Source organism: Odontesthes bonariensis, chromosome 8 (assembly GCF_027942865.1).
Source record: "Odontesthes bonariensis isolate fOdoBon6 chromosome 8, fOdoBon6.hap1, whole genome shotgun sequence".
Taxonomy (NCBI): Eukaryota; Metazoa; Chordata; class Actinopteri; order Atheriniformes; family Atherinopsidae; genus Odontesthes; species Odontesthes bonariensis.
Window position 1 is genome coordinate 9787333 of NC_134513.1, and position 12299 is coordinate 9799631.

At 40.3% G+C, this 12299-nt stretch overlaps 3 protein-coding genes across 4 annotated transcripts; 2 read left to right on the forward strand and 1 right to left on the reverse strand.

The window, feature by feature from the left end:
- Positions 1–431: 431 nt before the first annotated feature.
- Positions 432–7051, forward strand: hcls1 (hematopoietic cell-specific Lyn substrate 1). 2 transcript variants are annotated; one of them, XM_075471614.1, is made up of 16 exons: positions 435–563; positions 1356–1439; positions 1528–1601; positions 3051–3174; positions 3270–3380; positions 3723–3777; positions 3874–3984; positions 4062–4172; positions 4260–4370; positions 4453–4508; positions 5361–5430; positions 5573–5721; positions 5813–5983; positions 6179–6332; positions 6417–6485; positions 6591–7051. In XM_075471614.1, the coding sequence occupies exons 2-16, from the start codon at positions 1356–1358 to the stop codon at positions 6722–6724; spliced, it is 1584 nt and encodes a 527-aa protein (XP_075327729.1). In that variant the 5' UTR covers positions 435–563; the 3' UTR covers positions 6725–7051. The 2 variants fall into 2 exon arrangements, with proteins under 2 accessions (XP_075327728.1, XP_075327729.1); XM_075471613.1 differs by having other exon boundaries at positions 432–563; positions 4062–4370.
- Positions 6932–8629, reverse strand: llph (LLP homolog, long-term synaptic facilitation factor). Its single transcript, XM_075471615.1, has 3 exons — positions 8549–8629; positions 7870–8098; positions 6932–7581 (listed from the first exon to the last, which is right to left on the reverse strand). Exons 2-3 carry the CDS (start codon positions 8084–8086, stop codon positions 7418–7420), a joined length of 381 nt encoding a protein of 126 aa, XP_075327730.1. The 5' UTR covers positions 8087–8098; positions 8549–8629; the 3' UTR covers positions 6932–7417.
- Positions 8630–8706: 77 nt separating this feature from the next.
- Positions 8707–12299, forward strand: pex26 (peroxisomal biogenesis factor 26). The gene is made up of 5 exons (XM_075471618.1): positions 8707–9110; positions 9205–9345; positions 9974–10299; positions 10395–10535; positions 10640–12299. Exons 1-5 carry the CDS (start codon positions 8902–8904, stop codon positions 10750–10752), a joined length of 930 nt encoding a protein of 309 aa, XP_075327733.1. The 5' UTR covers positions 8707–8901; the 3' UTR covers positions 10753–12299.

Below are 12299 nucleotides of genomic sequence, written 5' to 3' on the forward strand. Positions count from 1 at the left end.
GCTTTGAATATATTTAAGTTGTACCTATGTCATTATAAATATGTGATACCTTTTTTCCATAGGTTTTACACTTAATACTTGAATGGTTATGGGGGGAAACAAATGTGAAATGCTTGCAAAAAAAGAAAACGAAACCTATTAAAACTCAACTCAATAGTTTTGCTGTAAAGGCATTTAAGCACCGTCTCCGGTGCAAGTCTGCCCCCTTGTGTTGGAATCGCACTACAACCGACTAAACCAAAGTCTTTCTGCATTCAGCTTCTGGGCGTACACAGTGTCAAAAGTAATCAAATGTCAAGAAAAGTGAGAGCTCTAGTTTAAACTGTAAATTCTCAAATTTCAGAGAGTACATATTTTGTATGTGTCCAAAGAAACAGCAAAGCCACTGTCTACTAGTATTACTCATTAGATTATATTCTTATGTACGCCAAGGCGCGTTCACGTGTACGGAATGCGCGTTCACGCGTCGCTCATCAGGCTGTCACAACTTGCGTGAGGCGTTTCAAAGACACTGTTGCTGTGATATCCTCTACCATACAGATATTCTACGCATCAGTTGAAAGGTAATGTGATGGCTTTTCCATCTAAACTCACTTACAAACGGGGCTGCGTTTGTTTTCACTTTATTAATCTTTATATTCAATTAAGGAAGTATCTGTAGCCAGAGGAAGTATACAGTACTGTGCATCAAACCTTAAGTGTGAATGCTAGTTGACTGACTATTTTGACACAAAAAGGATAAGCATTATCTAAAATGAGATAAAGCAGTGCAACAAGATGGTTAATGCAAGTGATATTTAATAATTCTAACTTGTACCTGTTGCCAAATGATGAGAGTATGTCTGGTATTATTGCTACTGTAATTAAAAGCCCACAACTACTACTTGCGACAAAGATGATGAAAACGTAAAGAAGAATTATCGAGACTTAAACTGGCATTAATTCTATAGAAGATTTGTTTCAGGCAGGGCCTGCCTGAACCTCAGCTTGATGTTATCAGCATTGGAAGTTGCACTGTATTTAATTTCCTCATATAAAATGTTAAGATACTCTTTGTTTAGTGTCATGTTTTCTAAAGCGAGGCCCTAAACTGTGTTTAGCTGTGGGGAAATGAAGTTTCATGCTGACAACAACTTCCTTTCTGGAACTTCAGCAAAAGCTATTCAGAGCGAGCGGTTGTAGTGGTTTATTTCAGTCTTGGGAGGTAAAAAAAACAACTGTAAAAAAATTATCATTCGTGCACAGGCACAGCAGTGCCAAGTTTGTCCATTTGTGACTACACGATGATATCAATAATCCCAGTGTTTATCCCATCCTAGCTCTGTTGTCTGAATCAGTGTGTTTTATCTCCCCAGATGTGGAAGTCAGTGGTGGGCCACAATGTGAGCATGAAGGTAGCGGGAGAGGGGGACGACTGGGAGACAGACCCTGACTTTGAGGTACTGAATACTTCCTGGTGCGTGTACGACTTTATACGTGTTTGGAGGGGTGCTCCTCAGTCAACCCTGCCTGGTTTTTGTGTTTCAGAATGACATTTCAGAGCAGGAGCAGAGGTGGGGAGCCAAAACCATCGAGGGCTCCGGACGCAAAGAGCACATCAGGTGAAAAGATGTTTTTGCAAATAATGACTGTTTAGACAAGGAGGACAAATGCAGGTTATAGTGGGTGCTGTGTCGCAACAGGAAGAGGAAGTGAGAGCAGAACTCAGGCTGTCAAGCAGCAAGTCTCGCCAAATATGGGTAATGTAAGATGATGACGGTGACAATGACCTGGTGAAATGTACATTTAGACATCCAGACAGAAATAGAAGTAGATCGCTCACATATTTTTAAATCTCTATCTGGCACCACTGATTATGGTTCTGAACGATGCTTACTCATGAATATTTTGTAATTTTCTAGGTTGCTGTTGATGCTTCTTCCGATGTGTTTAGAAAGTCATTTAGTTTGTCTGCATTGGTCCCCTCCATGAGAGTATCTGTAGCCAAATCAATTTATCAAGAGCTTCTTAACAATTATAATTGTAAATTATCCCTGAAGAGTAGGTAAGTTGTTAAACTTTTAACAGACATTTGCTTCAGCTCAATGTCATTAATTAAAAAGCGTTATTCTGATATCTGATTTATACCAATTTTGAACCAATTTTGAACCAAGTATGAACGCTAACTTCGAGAGCCCATTCCAGGTAGAAGAGCACGGTCATTCCCTGAAATGTTAAACACACGTGATATGTTTGATATAGTGAATTAGTATACTTCTTACCAAAGATATATTTTTTTTGCACCAAAGAGGAGATTTTTGACTTTCAGAAATAAATCTATTTAAAAGGAAAAACACAGGCAAATCAATGCATGTTTACATGGTATTCTACGGAAATGTTCGTGCATGGGTTAAGGCGACGTATTATTAGAATGGATAAATTAGAAAGGGGCACAGGAAGCAACAGTTTGGAATCTCACAATGTTCAAGGAACTGATCAGTAACATGATATAATGAGTTCTACCTTTGTTCAGCTCTGCCTCTCCAGCAAGTTTCACAAAGTTGGACCAGATAGTTTTTGATTTAATCTTGCTGACAGATGTATAACACGCTAAACCTTTGAATCGCCCTCACCGGCTTCACTTTGACTTTGACCATTTTTATGGGGCAGAATGTTGTTCGTTGGGTCCAGTTCTCCCTGATTTGACAATTTGCTGCTTTTGATTTTATGTCAGATGTTAGTTTGGTTTGGATCAGGAAACGGCTAGAATGTCTGATCTTTATTCCGTTTATTTGTGACATCTTCCAATCATCACCATCGGGTCAATGGTTTAGGACTTGCAGGTATTTTCTGCTGCATCCTGTTTACAACCCCTATTACCCTTTAAATGTCTCTGAGGTGCTCCTCTTTTCTTTTTTAACTGTGTGAATAAAATGGCCTTGCCTGAACCTGGGTTACTACAAGCATCTTAGGTGTTGCTGATTCTGTTTTAGCCTATATTACTGACTTGTGTGTGTATAGGTGCACATTGAGCGCAGCCTTTTCAGTGTCCATGTGTTTGATGGCTGCAGTGTTGCCGAGCTCAGAAACAAAGTGGCTGCGGAGCATGAGCAGGTGAAGCAGAAGGAGCAGACTCCCAAAGCATCGTACGGGTATGGAGGGAAGTTTGGAGTGGAGAAGGACCGGATGGACAAGGTTAAACATGATAAACTCTTCTTATTTACTTTTCTGTATTTTATATTCTGCATTGTATCTCCTGCTCAAACAATTGATCTGCATCTGCTGTCCAGGTGGCTGTGGGTCACGACTATGTGGCACAAGTTAAGCAGCACTCCTCCCAGACAGACGTAGCAAAGGGATTTGGCGGGAAGTTTGGCGTTCAAAAAGACCGCGTTGACAAGGTGAGAGCTCAAAGGAAGTGTCTTTCAGTTAAAGCAGCATTCATTTGAAAAATAAAAGAAAGGACATTAAAGACATTTCGCTTTGATTGGTAAATATTAGTTGCTCACAGAGCTGTGAATTGGTTTATATTTCCACTCGTTAACTTGTCAAATCAGTATTTAACTATATTATTACGGCATTAAATCAAATTAAGGATACGCAGACAACCTTCTCTTAATATGAAGCAAAACTGGAGAACAACCATAAAAATGAATAAAAGCTGCACTGGACGAAAGTGTCATATAGGTAACATTTGATATCTATGAGTATGGTTAAATAAAACCTCCATGTTGTTTGTGCAGTCCGCCATGGGCTTTGAATACAAAGGAGAAGTGCAGCAACATACCTCTCAGAAAGGTTGGTCCAATGTTCAGTTATTAACAGGCCATTTTCTTTTTTAAGAGGTTGCTACCTAGCAGAGGCTCTCATTCAAGTTTTCCCCCACTGTTTTAGACTACTCAAAAGGATTTGGAGGAAAGTATGGTGTTGAAAAGGAAAAAGTGGACAAAGCGGCTTTAGGTTACGACTATAAAGGCGAAACAGAGAAGCATCAGTCGCAAAAAGGTGAGTGAAAGTTGTAGAAATGGACAGTTTTGACGCTGGTATGTGCTTTATTTTGCATTTGGATTTCTTTTCACCAGACTACGCCAAGGGCTTTGGAGGGAAGTACGGGGTGGAAAAGGAAAAGGTGGACAAAGCTGCTGTAGGCTACGACTATAAAGGAGAAACAGAGAAGCACCAATCACAGAAAGGTGAGTTGAGCTTGAAGCTTTTATTAGCCCTGAATAACTTCCTGACAGTCAATTCTTTTATTCCACTGTTTCATCTGTCACATTCAGATTACTCAAAAGGATTTGGAGGGAAGTTTGGCGTTGAGAAGGAGAAGGTGGATAAAGCGGCACTTGGGTACGATTATAAAGGCGAGACGGAGAAACATCAGTCACAAAAAGGTGAGCAAAGCCCCCCAAACTGCATGTATAACCTGAAACATCAGAGGACTTCATCATTCTGATCAAATGTACCTCTGTTCAGATTATTCAGCAGGTTTCGGTGGTCGTTACGGAGTACAGGAAGACCGCATGGATAAGGTGAGCATGAAGAAGGAAACAGTTTTATTATTTTCATGTGAAAAAATGTTTGATCTGCAATTTAAAAAGTGCAGCAAATCAAATACGATGCACAGAAGAAAGGAGATAAAATGGAAAAACTGGATAAAGCTGTCCTCGGGAATATAGACGCACATTAACGTGCAGTATGTTATAAATTAAGATCATATTAATTTATTGTTTAATGGGATGAAAGTATGCAAATGAATGAACATCAACACAAAAACACATGCCTTAGAACATGTCAGATTTTAGTGGGAATGCTAATTTACATCTGTTGTCCTGAGGCAGGCAAGAAGAAAAGACATTACAAAAAAAAAACAGAAAAATACACAAAAAGTGTGGAAAAAATGCATTCAAATTTTAAATTGACATCACCTTTTTTTTCCTTAAATGTTACCCGAGAGCTTTTCCTTTTTCCCCATGTTCAAAACAACAATAACACACTTATTTTAGTGAAATGCAAACATCTGTGTGCTGCTCACTTGACTAGCAGCAACAGCATACAGTTTGAGTTTTTCTAAACTTCTGCATAGCACAGTATGTGGTTTGGCTGAGGCTTGGGTCAAGCTTACAGCATATCTGGCACCAGTGACAGATGTGCTTAATTACAGCTGTATTATGGCCTTTACATTTTCCTTCTCTGGCACTCAGAGAGCAGTAAATTCCTGCAGCACCAACATTCAGTTGTAAATTTAGATTCATCTTCTGCCATTCAGTTAATCTAATATATTTAGGAATTCTTTTGAGCCCAAATCATTATTGAAAATTGTCATGTGTCTTGGCTTCTTCAAATACTGTGAATAAATCTCCCTCACCCTTATTGATCTCTAGAGTGCGGCGGGCTTTTCAGACATGGACTCCCCAACCTCTGCTTATGAAAAGACACAACCGCTGGAAGCCTGTAAGCTCATTCGATCCCTCAACACAGTCAAGAACTTTGTCATCTGTCTGCCGAGCATTAAAACCCGCAGCTATTTTGATAGGAATACATCAGATGTCATTGCGATTGTGCCTCCATATTCATTTTTGTCCGTTTTCTGCAGCAAGCTCAGGTGCCGGGAAACTCAAGGCCCGTTTTGAGAGCATGGCCAAGGCTTCAGATGAAGAGAACAGGAAGAAAGTAGAAGAAGAGAGAGCAAGAAGACAGGCCAGAGAGAGCAGAGAGCAGGAGGAGGCCAAACGCAGACAGGAGGTAACGCCCATTACATCGTAAAAATGTAGGAAGAGATGAGTTGTTCCCAGCACACAAATGGGTGATGGTGCGTTTTTGTTGCTTACTTAAGGAGCAGAACAGCAGACAAGAGGAACTTCCTTCTCCACCTGTTGAGGAAGATGAGGGTCCAGTGTATGACCTGCCACCACATGAAACCCACCACCACATGCCAGAGATACAAGAGACGCCAGAGCCAGAGCCAGAGTCCGAGGCCGAGGCAGAGCCAGAGCCAGAGCCAGAGGTGAGACATAACCATAAACTTCAGATGTACCAAATGACATAATCCATTCATGTGTTGGAAAGTTGTTTGAGAATGCCAAAACCAATCTCTCTTTCCACTTCCATCTTATTGAGGACAAAACTCTTAAGATACTAACATAATTTCTGAAAATATAGAAAGATCTTGAAAATAATAATTGTATATAATTGTTTTCAGGGGGAACCAGAATACGAGCAACCCCCAGCTTTGCCTCCACGTTCAGATGATCTCTTTGAACCGGATACCCACCCTTTGCCCGACAGGTCGGCAGAGGTGGATGAGGTAGAAGGAGATTACGAGGATGTTGCCGAGCCTCCTCCTGTGCCAACAGGTGACAAGTGAAGCCACCAGTTAAACTGGAACCCTTTCACCTTTTTATACTTTAATCTCAATATTTCTTTTTTTTCTTTTGCAGCAAAGGATAACGAATATGAGGACCTGTCATGTGGTCAGAGAGCAATTGCAATTTACGACTATCAGGGAGGTATGACCCTTCTGTACTGTGAGAATGTGTTCTTCGTGGAAAATACAGCAGGACATCAATTGTTTTTAAAATCTGTCATCTCATTCATCTTGTATCTTTTCACAGAGGCGGATGATGAGATCTCCTTCAATCCGGATGATGTCATCGTCAACATAGAGATGATTGACGAAGGCTGGTGGAAGGGACAATGTAACGGATGCACTGGTCTTTTCCCATCCGCTTACGTTCAGCTGATATAGAGAGCAACAACTCTTTTTGTGCATGCTTCATTTAACCTCAGGTTTCTTAGTTAAACAAAAGGAAGCTATTCATCTCTGTATTTATAGAACAAATCACAGCTAAATTTCAGTTCATTTGAATCTTTTACCGTGTATGTTTGAGGATCTGAAGATGCAAAAAGCAACTACCTTTAACTGCTGATTACAGACAAAACATTTAAACAAATATTGTTTGTATTGATTTTTTTTTAATCATCCTTATCATTTGACAAAATGCTGATATCTTAATGAATGATTCCAAACAAACTGTATCTAATAAATGTTGTGATACAGTCTTATCAAATAAGTTTAGGTGGATATTTGCTCTGTGGAAATGTTGTAAAACATGTAATCACACATAACTTGAAAGGCAAGAAAAGAGATAAAGGCAACATCCCAAAACAGAAAATCATCAGAACAAAATTGCCATTTCTGACGCACCTTAAACAAATCTTATGTTCATAAGACTTGTTCTAAACTCAAGAAGGGGCTGATTTTCAATAGGAACAAACTACTTTCCTCAGTGAACTTTAAAAAAAATTTCCGGCTCTGTGGAGCAACCTTGAATCTCACAATCCACTGAAAAAGGTTTAGCAGCAGAGAGTTGACACTTAATGCAGTATTTCTGCATCTAAAGTCTTTGACACGAAGCACAAGTGCTTGGTTTCCTCCCCTTTACCACGCAATACCCTTCTTCTTCTTGCCCTTGCCGCTTTTCTTTGTCATCCGTTTGCCTTTCAACTTCTTTGCCTGCCGTTGGCCCATCCATGCAGGATACTGTCCGTGCTCATCCAAAAAAGTTGTCTTGTTGCGCTTCTTATCCAAGTCCATCTTTCCATCTAAAACACAGGAGTGATGGATCAGCCCATTGAGAAAACAATAAAATAACACACTAATTTTGTCCCACATTAAAAATTTGTTTTAATGTGGGACCCTGATGCCACTTTCACACAAACCAATCACTGAGCTACAAGCATCCAACTTCAATGTTGGGTCTAATTAGTGAATTTAAAGATGTTGCAGCACTCAGTAGCTCCAGGTGTGATTTAAACATTGTGACTTGTAATTCTTTGCAACAAAAAAATCCATAGGAACTTGTGAAAAATAACCATTAATCTCTCACTCACCATCACCCTCTGCTTCTGCCATTTGGGCATCCGTCTGCTTTTTCATCTGGTCAGCTTGCACAACTGTGGCAATCTCCTGCAGGTCTGTCATGTCGGCTTCTCCCTTCTTGTCCAGACTCAGAGCTTGTTTGAGTCGAGCCAGCTCCTTGGGAGCATTTTTCTTCCTCTTCTCCGCCCGCATCTTTCTCTTCCATTTGCTCCGGAGGCTTTTAGCCATTTTGAGGATGCTCTGTAAAAACAAAAAACTCCAGAATTATTTTTATTTTTAGGCACCTTTCCATGTTATGATTTAAAGGATTTATGCAAGAATGGTTTGGTCACAGCTGATCTTGAAAATAGTACCCTCATTGTAAGCGCACCTTTTTCTCGTGCCGGACTTTTGACAAATGATCTTTGATAAGCTAAATAACAGGTTTAACTAACCATTTATAACACGCACATCAACAGAATAAGAGTTAAACAATGTAATCTACTCGTTTAACTAAAAAAAATAGGCATTCTCTTGTTGTACCCAGGTCTCACAGCGAGCTAACCGCTAACTGTTATGCTATCTATCAAACCCCTGCAGTTGTAAAACTACGTCACAACTCGCATCCCTTGCAGGCTAAACTAATAAAGGTATGACAGTTATTCCACGCCATAAAAGAAAATGTGTTTAAAGTCAACTAGTTTATGTTACCTGCTTCGATGTTCTAGGTTGCGACAGAAACACACACCGATAGCTCCGTACACGTGTTTACAAGATGAAAAAAAAATTATGACGCAGATTCCAAGATGGTGTGACCGGATTGGCTGCATTGGATAAACTGAAGAGGATAACATCTGATTGGTCAGCAAGCTGAGTCCAGGAAGCGCCGTGGATTTCGGACTGTAAACAAAATGAGGAGAGTGCTGTGCCTTTATTAAGCTGTTTTACACCTTTATTTTGCCTAAGGCTGCTATTTAATCAGCTCAGAGTGAATCAGGGTCGTCAGTCGTTTGAGTTTTTCCCCCCGGTTTTTTTTTTTTCTTGAGTGGAGTCTAAAATTTGTCATGAGCATCTGCTCAACCAGCCAGACTCCCTTACCTCGCAGCCCCGATTCAGTCTGCAGCCCTCCGCCGTCCTTAACGTCTTCTCAGACACTCAACATGTTGGGCTCGGCTGCAGAGCAGATGATGATTCACAGAGATTTCCAGGCGGCTTTTGACACCTGCAACAGAGGTCTGCAGAGTTTATCGAGCATGGAGCCAGAAGACAGCAGGTGACGTCGAGTCACTTCACAGCTGCACTTTTAAATAAAAAAATATTATTATTTTTCTATGTGGATGTTGAGTTTCTGTGTTTTGTCCGTGCAGACATGGAGAGTTGAAGGCTGGTTTCTGCATATTGGGGATCCAGGCACTGGCGGAGCTGAATGAGTGGCAAGGCGTCCTCTCCTGGGTGCTGCAGCAGTATGAGCGCCTGGAAAACATACCAGCTAAAATAATGCAGATGTGGTGAGGAGAGCTCAGACTGTGAATGTTTTTATTAATTCATTTAAGTCACTTAATTTTTTATAGAATACCTTAAGACTGTGGACAGTTTGTGGGCAAGACAACCCCAAAAGTGTAGTTATGACAAACTGCTGTAGTTTCCAGATAACGTAAACCCCACATTTAATTGAAATGAGTCCATAAACAACACATGGAATGTTCAGACGTAGACATTTTAATTTTATGCCTGCAACACAAAAAAGTTGTGATAGGGGAAATACTTTAGGTAGGATTTCAGCTGCTCAACAGTTCAGGGTTTTAATTTTGAATTATTTTTCATTTTTATTTTTTTCAATTCTACCTAACAGATCTGGATTACAGGCAGACCACTTTTGTACTCCGACTCTTTACCTATGGAGCCATGTTGCTGTAATACTTGCAGAATGTGTTTGGTATTGTCTTGCTGAAATAAGTAAGGTCATAGCAAGGATTATGTCAAAATCTCTTGTTTTCATGTGATCATCAGTTCAAATCCATGATGATTAACCTGCCGTCATTCATGAGAAAAGCAGGAAATATGTGTTGAGCATTTTTGCTTGAAAAAACCCCCATAAAATACCGTGTGAATTTATTTTATTTCTTTTTTTGGCAGCATACTTATTTACTCCAAGGTGGGTGAGCCTGCTGTGATGCAGGAGGCAGCCAGGGTTTGGTTACACTGCTCCTCAAACTGCAGAACGGCTGGTTTTCGGACAGTCGCAGAGCTGTATCTGCTCCACGTACTCGTGCCTCTTGGACAGGCCGATGAGGCGCGGGAGCTGATTGCAGGGGAGGTTGGCAGCACTGCGTTCACAGAAGACCAGAGACAAACGGCGCTGGGTGTCGTGGAAGAAAAAGAACGAGAAAATCAAGAACCGCCTTTAAACTCTGAGATCATAGTAGACTCTGAGATCGCTGCGTGTCCTGCCTCAGCTCAAGGTCTTAATTTCAGCTCAGTCCTCCTTAAATGCATTATACACAGTTGCGTAAGTAGAAATAATAACGTCAAAATGTTTTTTGATTGTATTCGGCAGGTTCTGTAAGCCATAAACTTCAAGCCATGCTCAGATTTTTATACAGAAAATTCTTGATGACCGGCTCTGGCTCATTCCCTCTCCGGAGAGTCTTTCTGGCAGCCGTCCTCCTCTACATGCTTTTTGTCCGATTGGATCCAGGTTGGAAGAAATGCTCTAGTCCTACCAGTATCATCACCTGTCTTTTAGAAACCTGTTTGACTCGAAGAAAATTGAGGCTTTTCTAACCTGCGTTTTGTCCGCAGCTCAACCATCTTCATTCATGTGGATTTCCAAACTTCTTCAGCTACTCAAGCAGATGTGGAGAGCCATGTTTGCACCGTATTATCAGGCTCTCGCTGACAGCAAAGGACTATAAAAGACTGGGAAACACAGCGTGCTTAATCATTTGATTTTATTGTCACATATCTGCGATTTGTAAAAGAAGCTGTCTTTAACCTCCGAAAGCCCATGAAACATCAGTCAAACGAACAACTTACTCCAAAGTAGTATTTTCTTTCTTTTGATGAGATGCTCCGCAGTCTATTAATTTGTTGTCAACAGACAAACCTTCCCATAAATTCACATCTTTTAGGGTTGTAAATCCAGGCAACACCCATGTCACCAGGATTACAACTTTGTTTAATCAGGAGCCCTAGTCCGCATTGCATTCGTACATAAACTATGAGCTTTGAAAGAGTCACAGTGAACGCAGGCAGACAGCGAGGGTTACATGCAAAGTCTGTGACTGTTTTAATCTGATTTTTTGAGATTTATGGAGCTTAGGCTTGTAAAATTAAACACTGTCATTGATTCACCCAAACACAGACAGTTCGCCAGTTTGTTATTTTTCCTCTGTCACCAGAGGAAAAATAAAGAGAACTTGCTTTTAGTTTTTTAGAAGTCCAATCTTTTTGAGCTCAGGGGAACTTTCAGATGGTCACGGATCATTTGGAATGTTTCACACGTGAGAATGGGTGGAAGTCTTACCAAACCAAAGTGCTGAAAGATTAACCTGAAAAGTCACTTAAACTGTCTGACCAATAAAGTTCAGGAAAAAGAAAAAAAAAAAGTAGCTTTTCACGTGTATAGATGTAGTGACTAGAAGAGAAAGGGAGCATATTCTAGACGGTGAATGAAAAAGCATTCAGCGAAGTAAATTCAAAATCTTTCCTGACTTCTACTCAGGGCGTGATGTTTTTGGATTAATATTACTACGGTATTCATGTGTGTGTTACATACAACCAATGTAGATGTTACACTTGAGATCATCTACCTTTTTTCTTCTTACACTGAGTAATAGTCTGATTTATAACAGAGGGCCATTGCCTTTGCTCATCTTTGCAGAGAAACAGTCTTGTGAGACCCACATATCTCTAACTTTCATGAGCTCACAAAAACAGCCCTTTTTTTTATTGCTTGTTGATGATGCATTTTTCTGCTAATACAATGTGTTTTTTTTTAATGGTTTATAAGCTACAGATGGCAACAGAATTGTTCAAACCCCATTGCATATTAGATTCATTGCCAGAATATGATTTTAAAAACAGCCCTGCTTTGGTTTTTATCGCTCCACAGAACAGCATCCCAAATCCACTGTGGCCTTCCCAGATGGTTCTGAACATACTCGAGTCGGTTTTCTTTGTACATTTTGGTCAGTTCTGATTTACGTCTTGGAATTCCAGCATGTAACTCTTCAGAGTGAAGTGTGAGCCTTACTGTGTCCAATGAAACTTTCTTTGGGTCTTTTTTTCCAGTCACTCTGTTTTTTTTTTATCCCCGTTTTCTTGGGAATCTGTTGTTGGTAACCTTCTGTTTCTGTCACGCCCAGGTAGCTTAGCAACTGTACCTTTAACATTGAACGTATAATCTATGTGTCAAACTGTATCATCAGAAAAACTCGGAAGCATTTGCTTTCTATTTGTA

Bases quoted from the DNA above. Each gene is read 5' to 3' on its own strand.
- llph (XM_075471615.1), bottom strand. From the start codon at position 8,086: ATGGCTAAAAGCCTCCGGAGCAAATGGAAGAGAAAGATGCGGGCGGAG. The intron at 7,582-7,869 runs GTGAGTGAGAGA...CCTGTGTTTTAG, and splicing joins GGCAGAAGCAGAGGGTGATG to ATGGAAAGATGGACTTGGAT.
- pex26 (XM_075471618.1), top strand. From the start codon at position 8,902: ATGAGCATCTGCTCAACCAGCCAGACTCCCTTACCTCGCAGCCCCGAT. The intron at 9,346-9,973 runs GTGAGGAGAGCT...TTTTTTTGGCAG, and splicing joins GCTAAAATAATGCAGATGTG to CATACTTATTTACTCCAAGG. The intron at 10,300-10,394 runs GTCTTAATTTCA...TGTATTCGGCAG, and splicing joins GTGTCCTGCCTCAGCTCAAG to GTTCTGTAAGCCATAAACTT.
- hcls1 (XM_075471613.1), top strand. From the start codon at position 1,356: ATGTGGAAGTCAGTGGTGGGCCACAATGTGAGCATGAAGGTAGCGGGA. The intron at 5,722-5,812 runs GTAACGCCCATT...TGCTTACTTAAG, and splicing joins AGGCCAAACGCAGACAGGAG to GAGCAGAACAGCAGACAAGA. The intron at 5,984-6,178 runs GTGAGACATAAC...AATTGTTTTCAG, and splicing joins AGCCAGAGCCAGAGCCAGAG to GGGGAACCAGAATACGAGCA.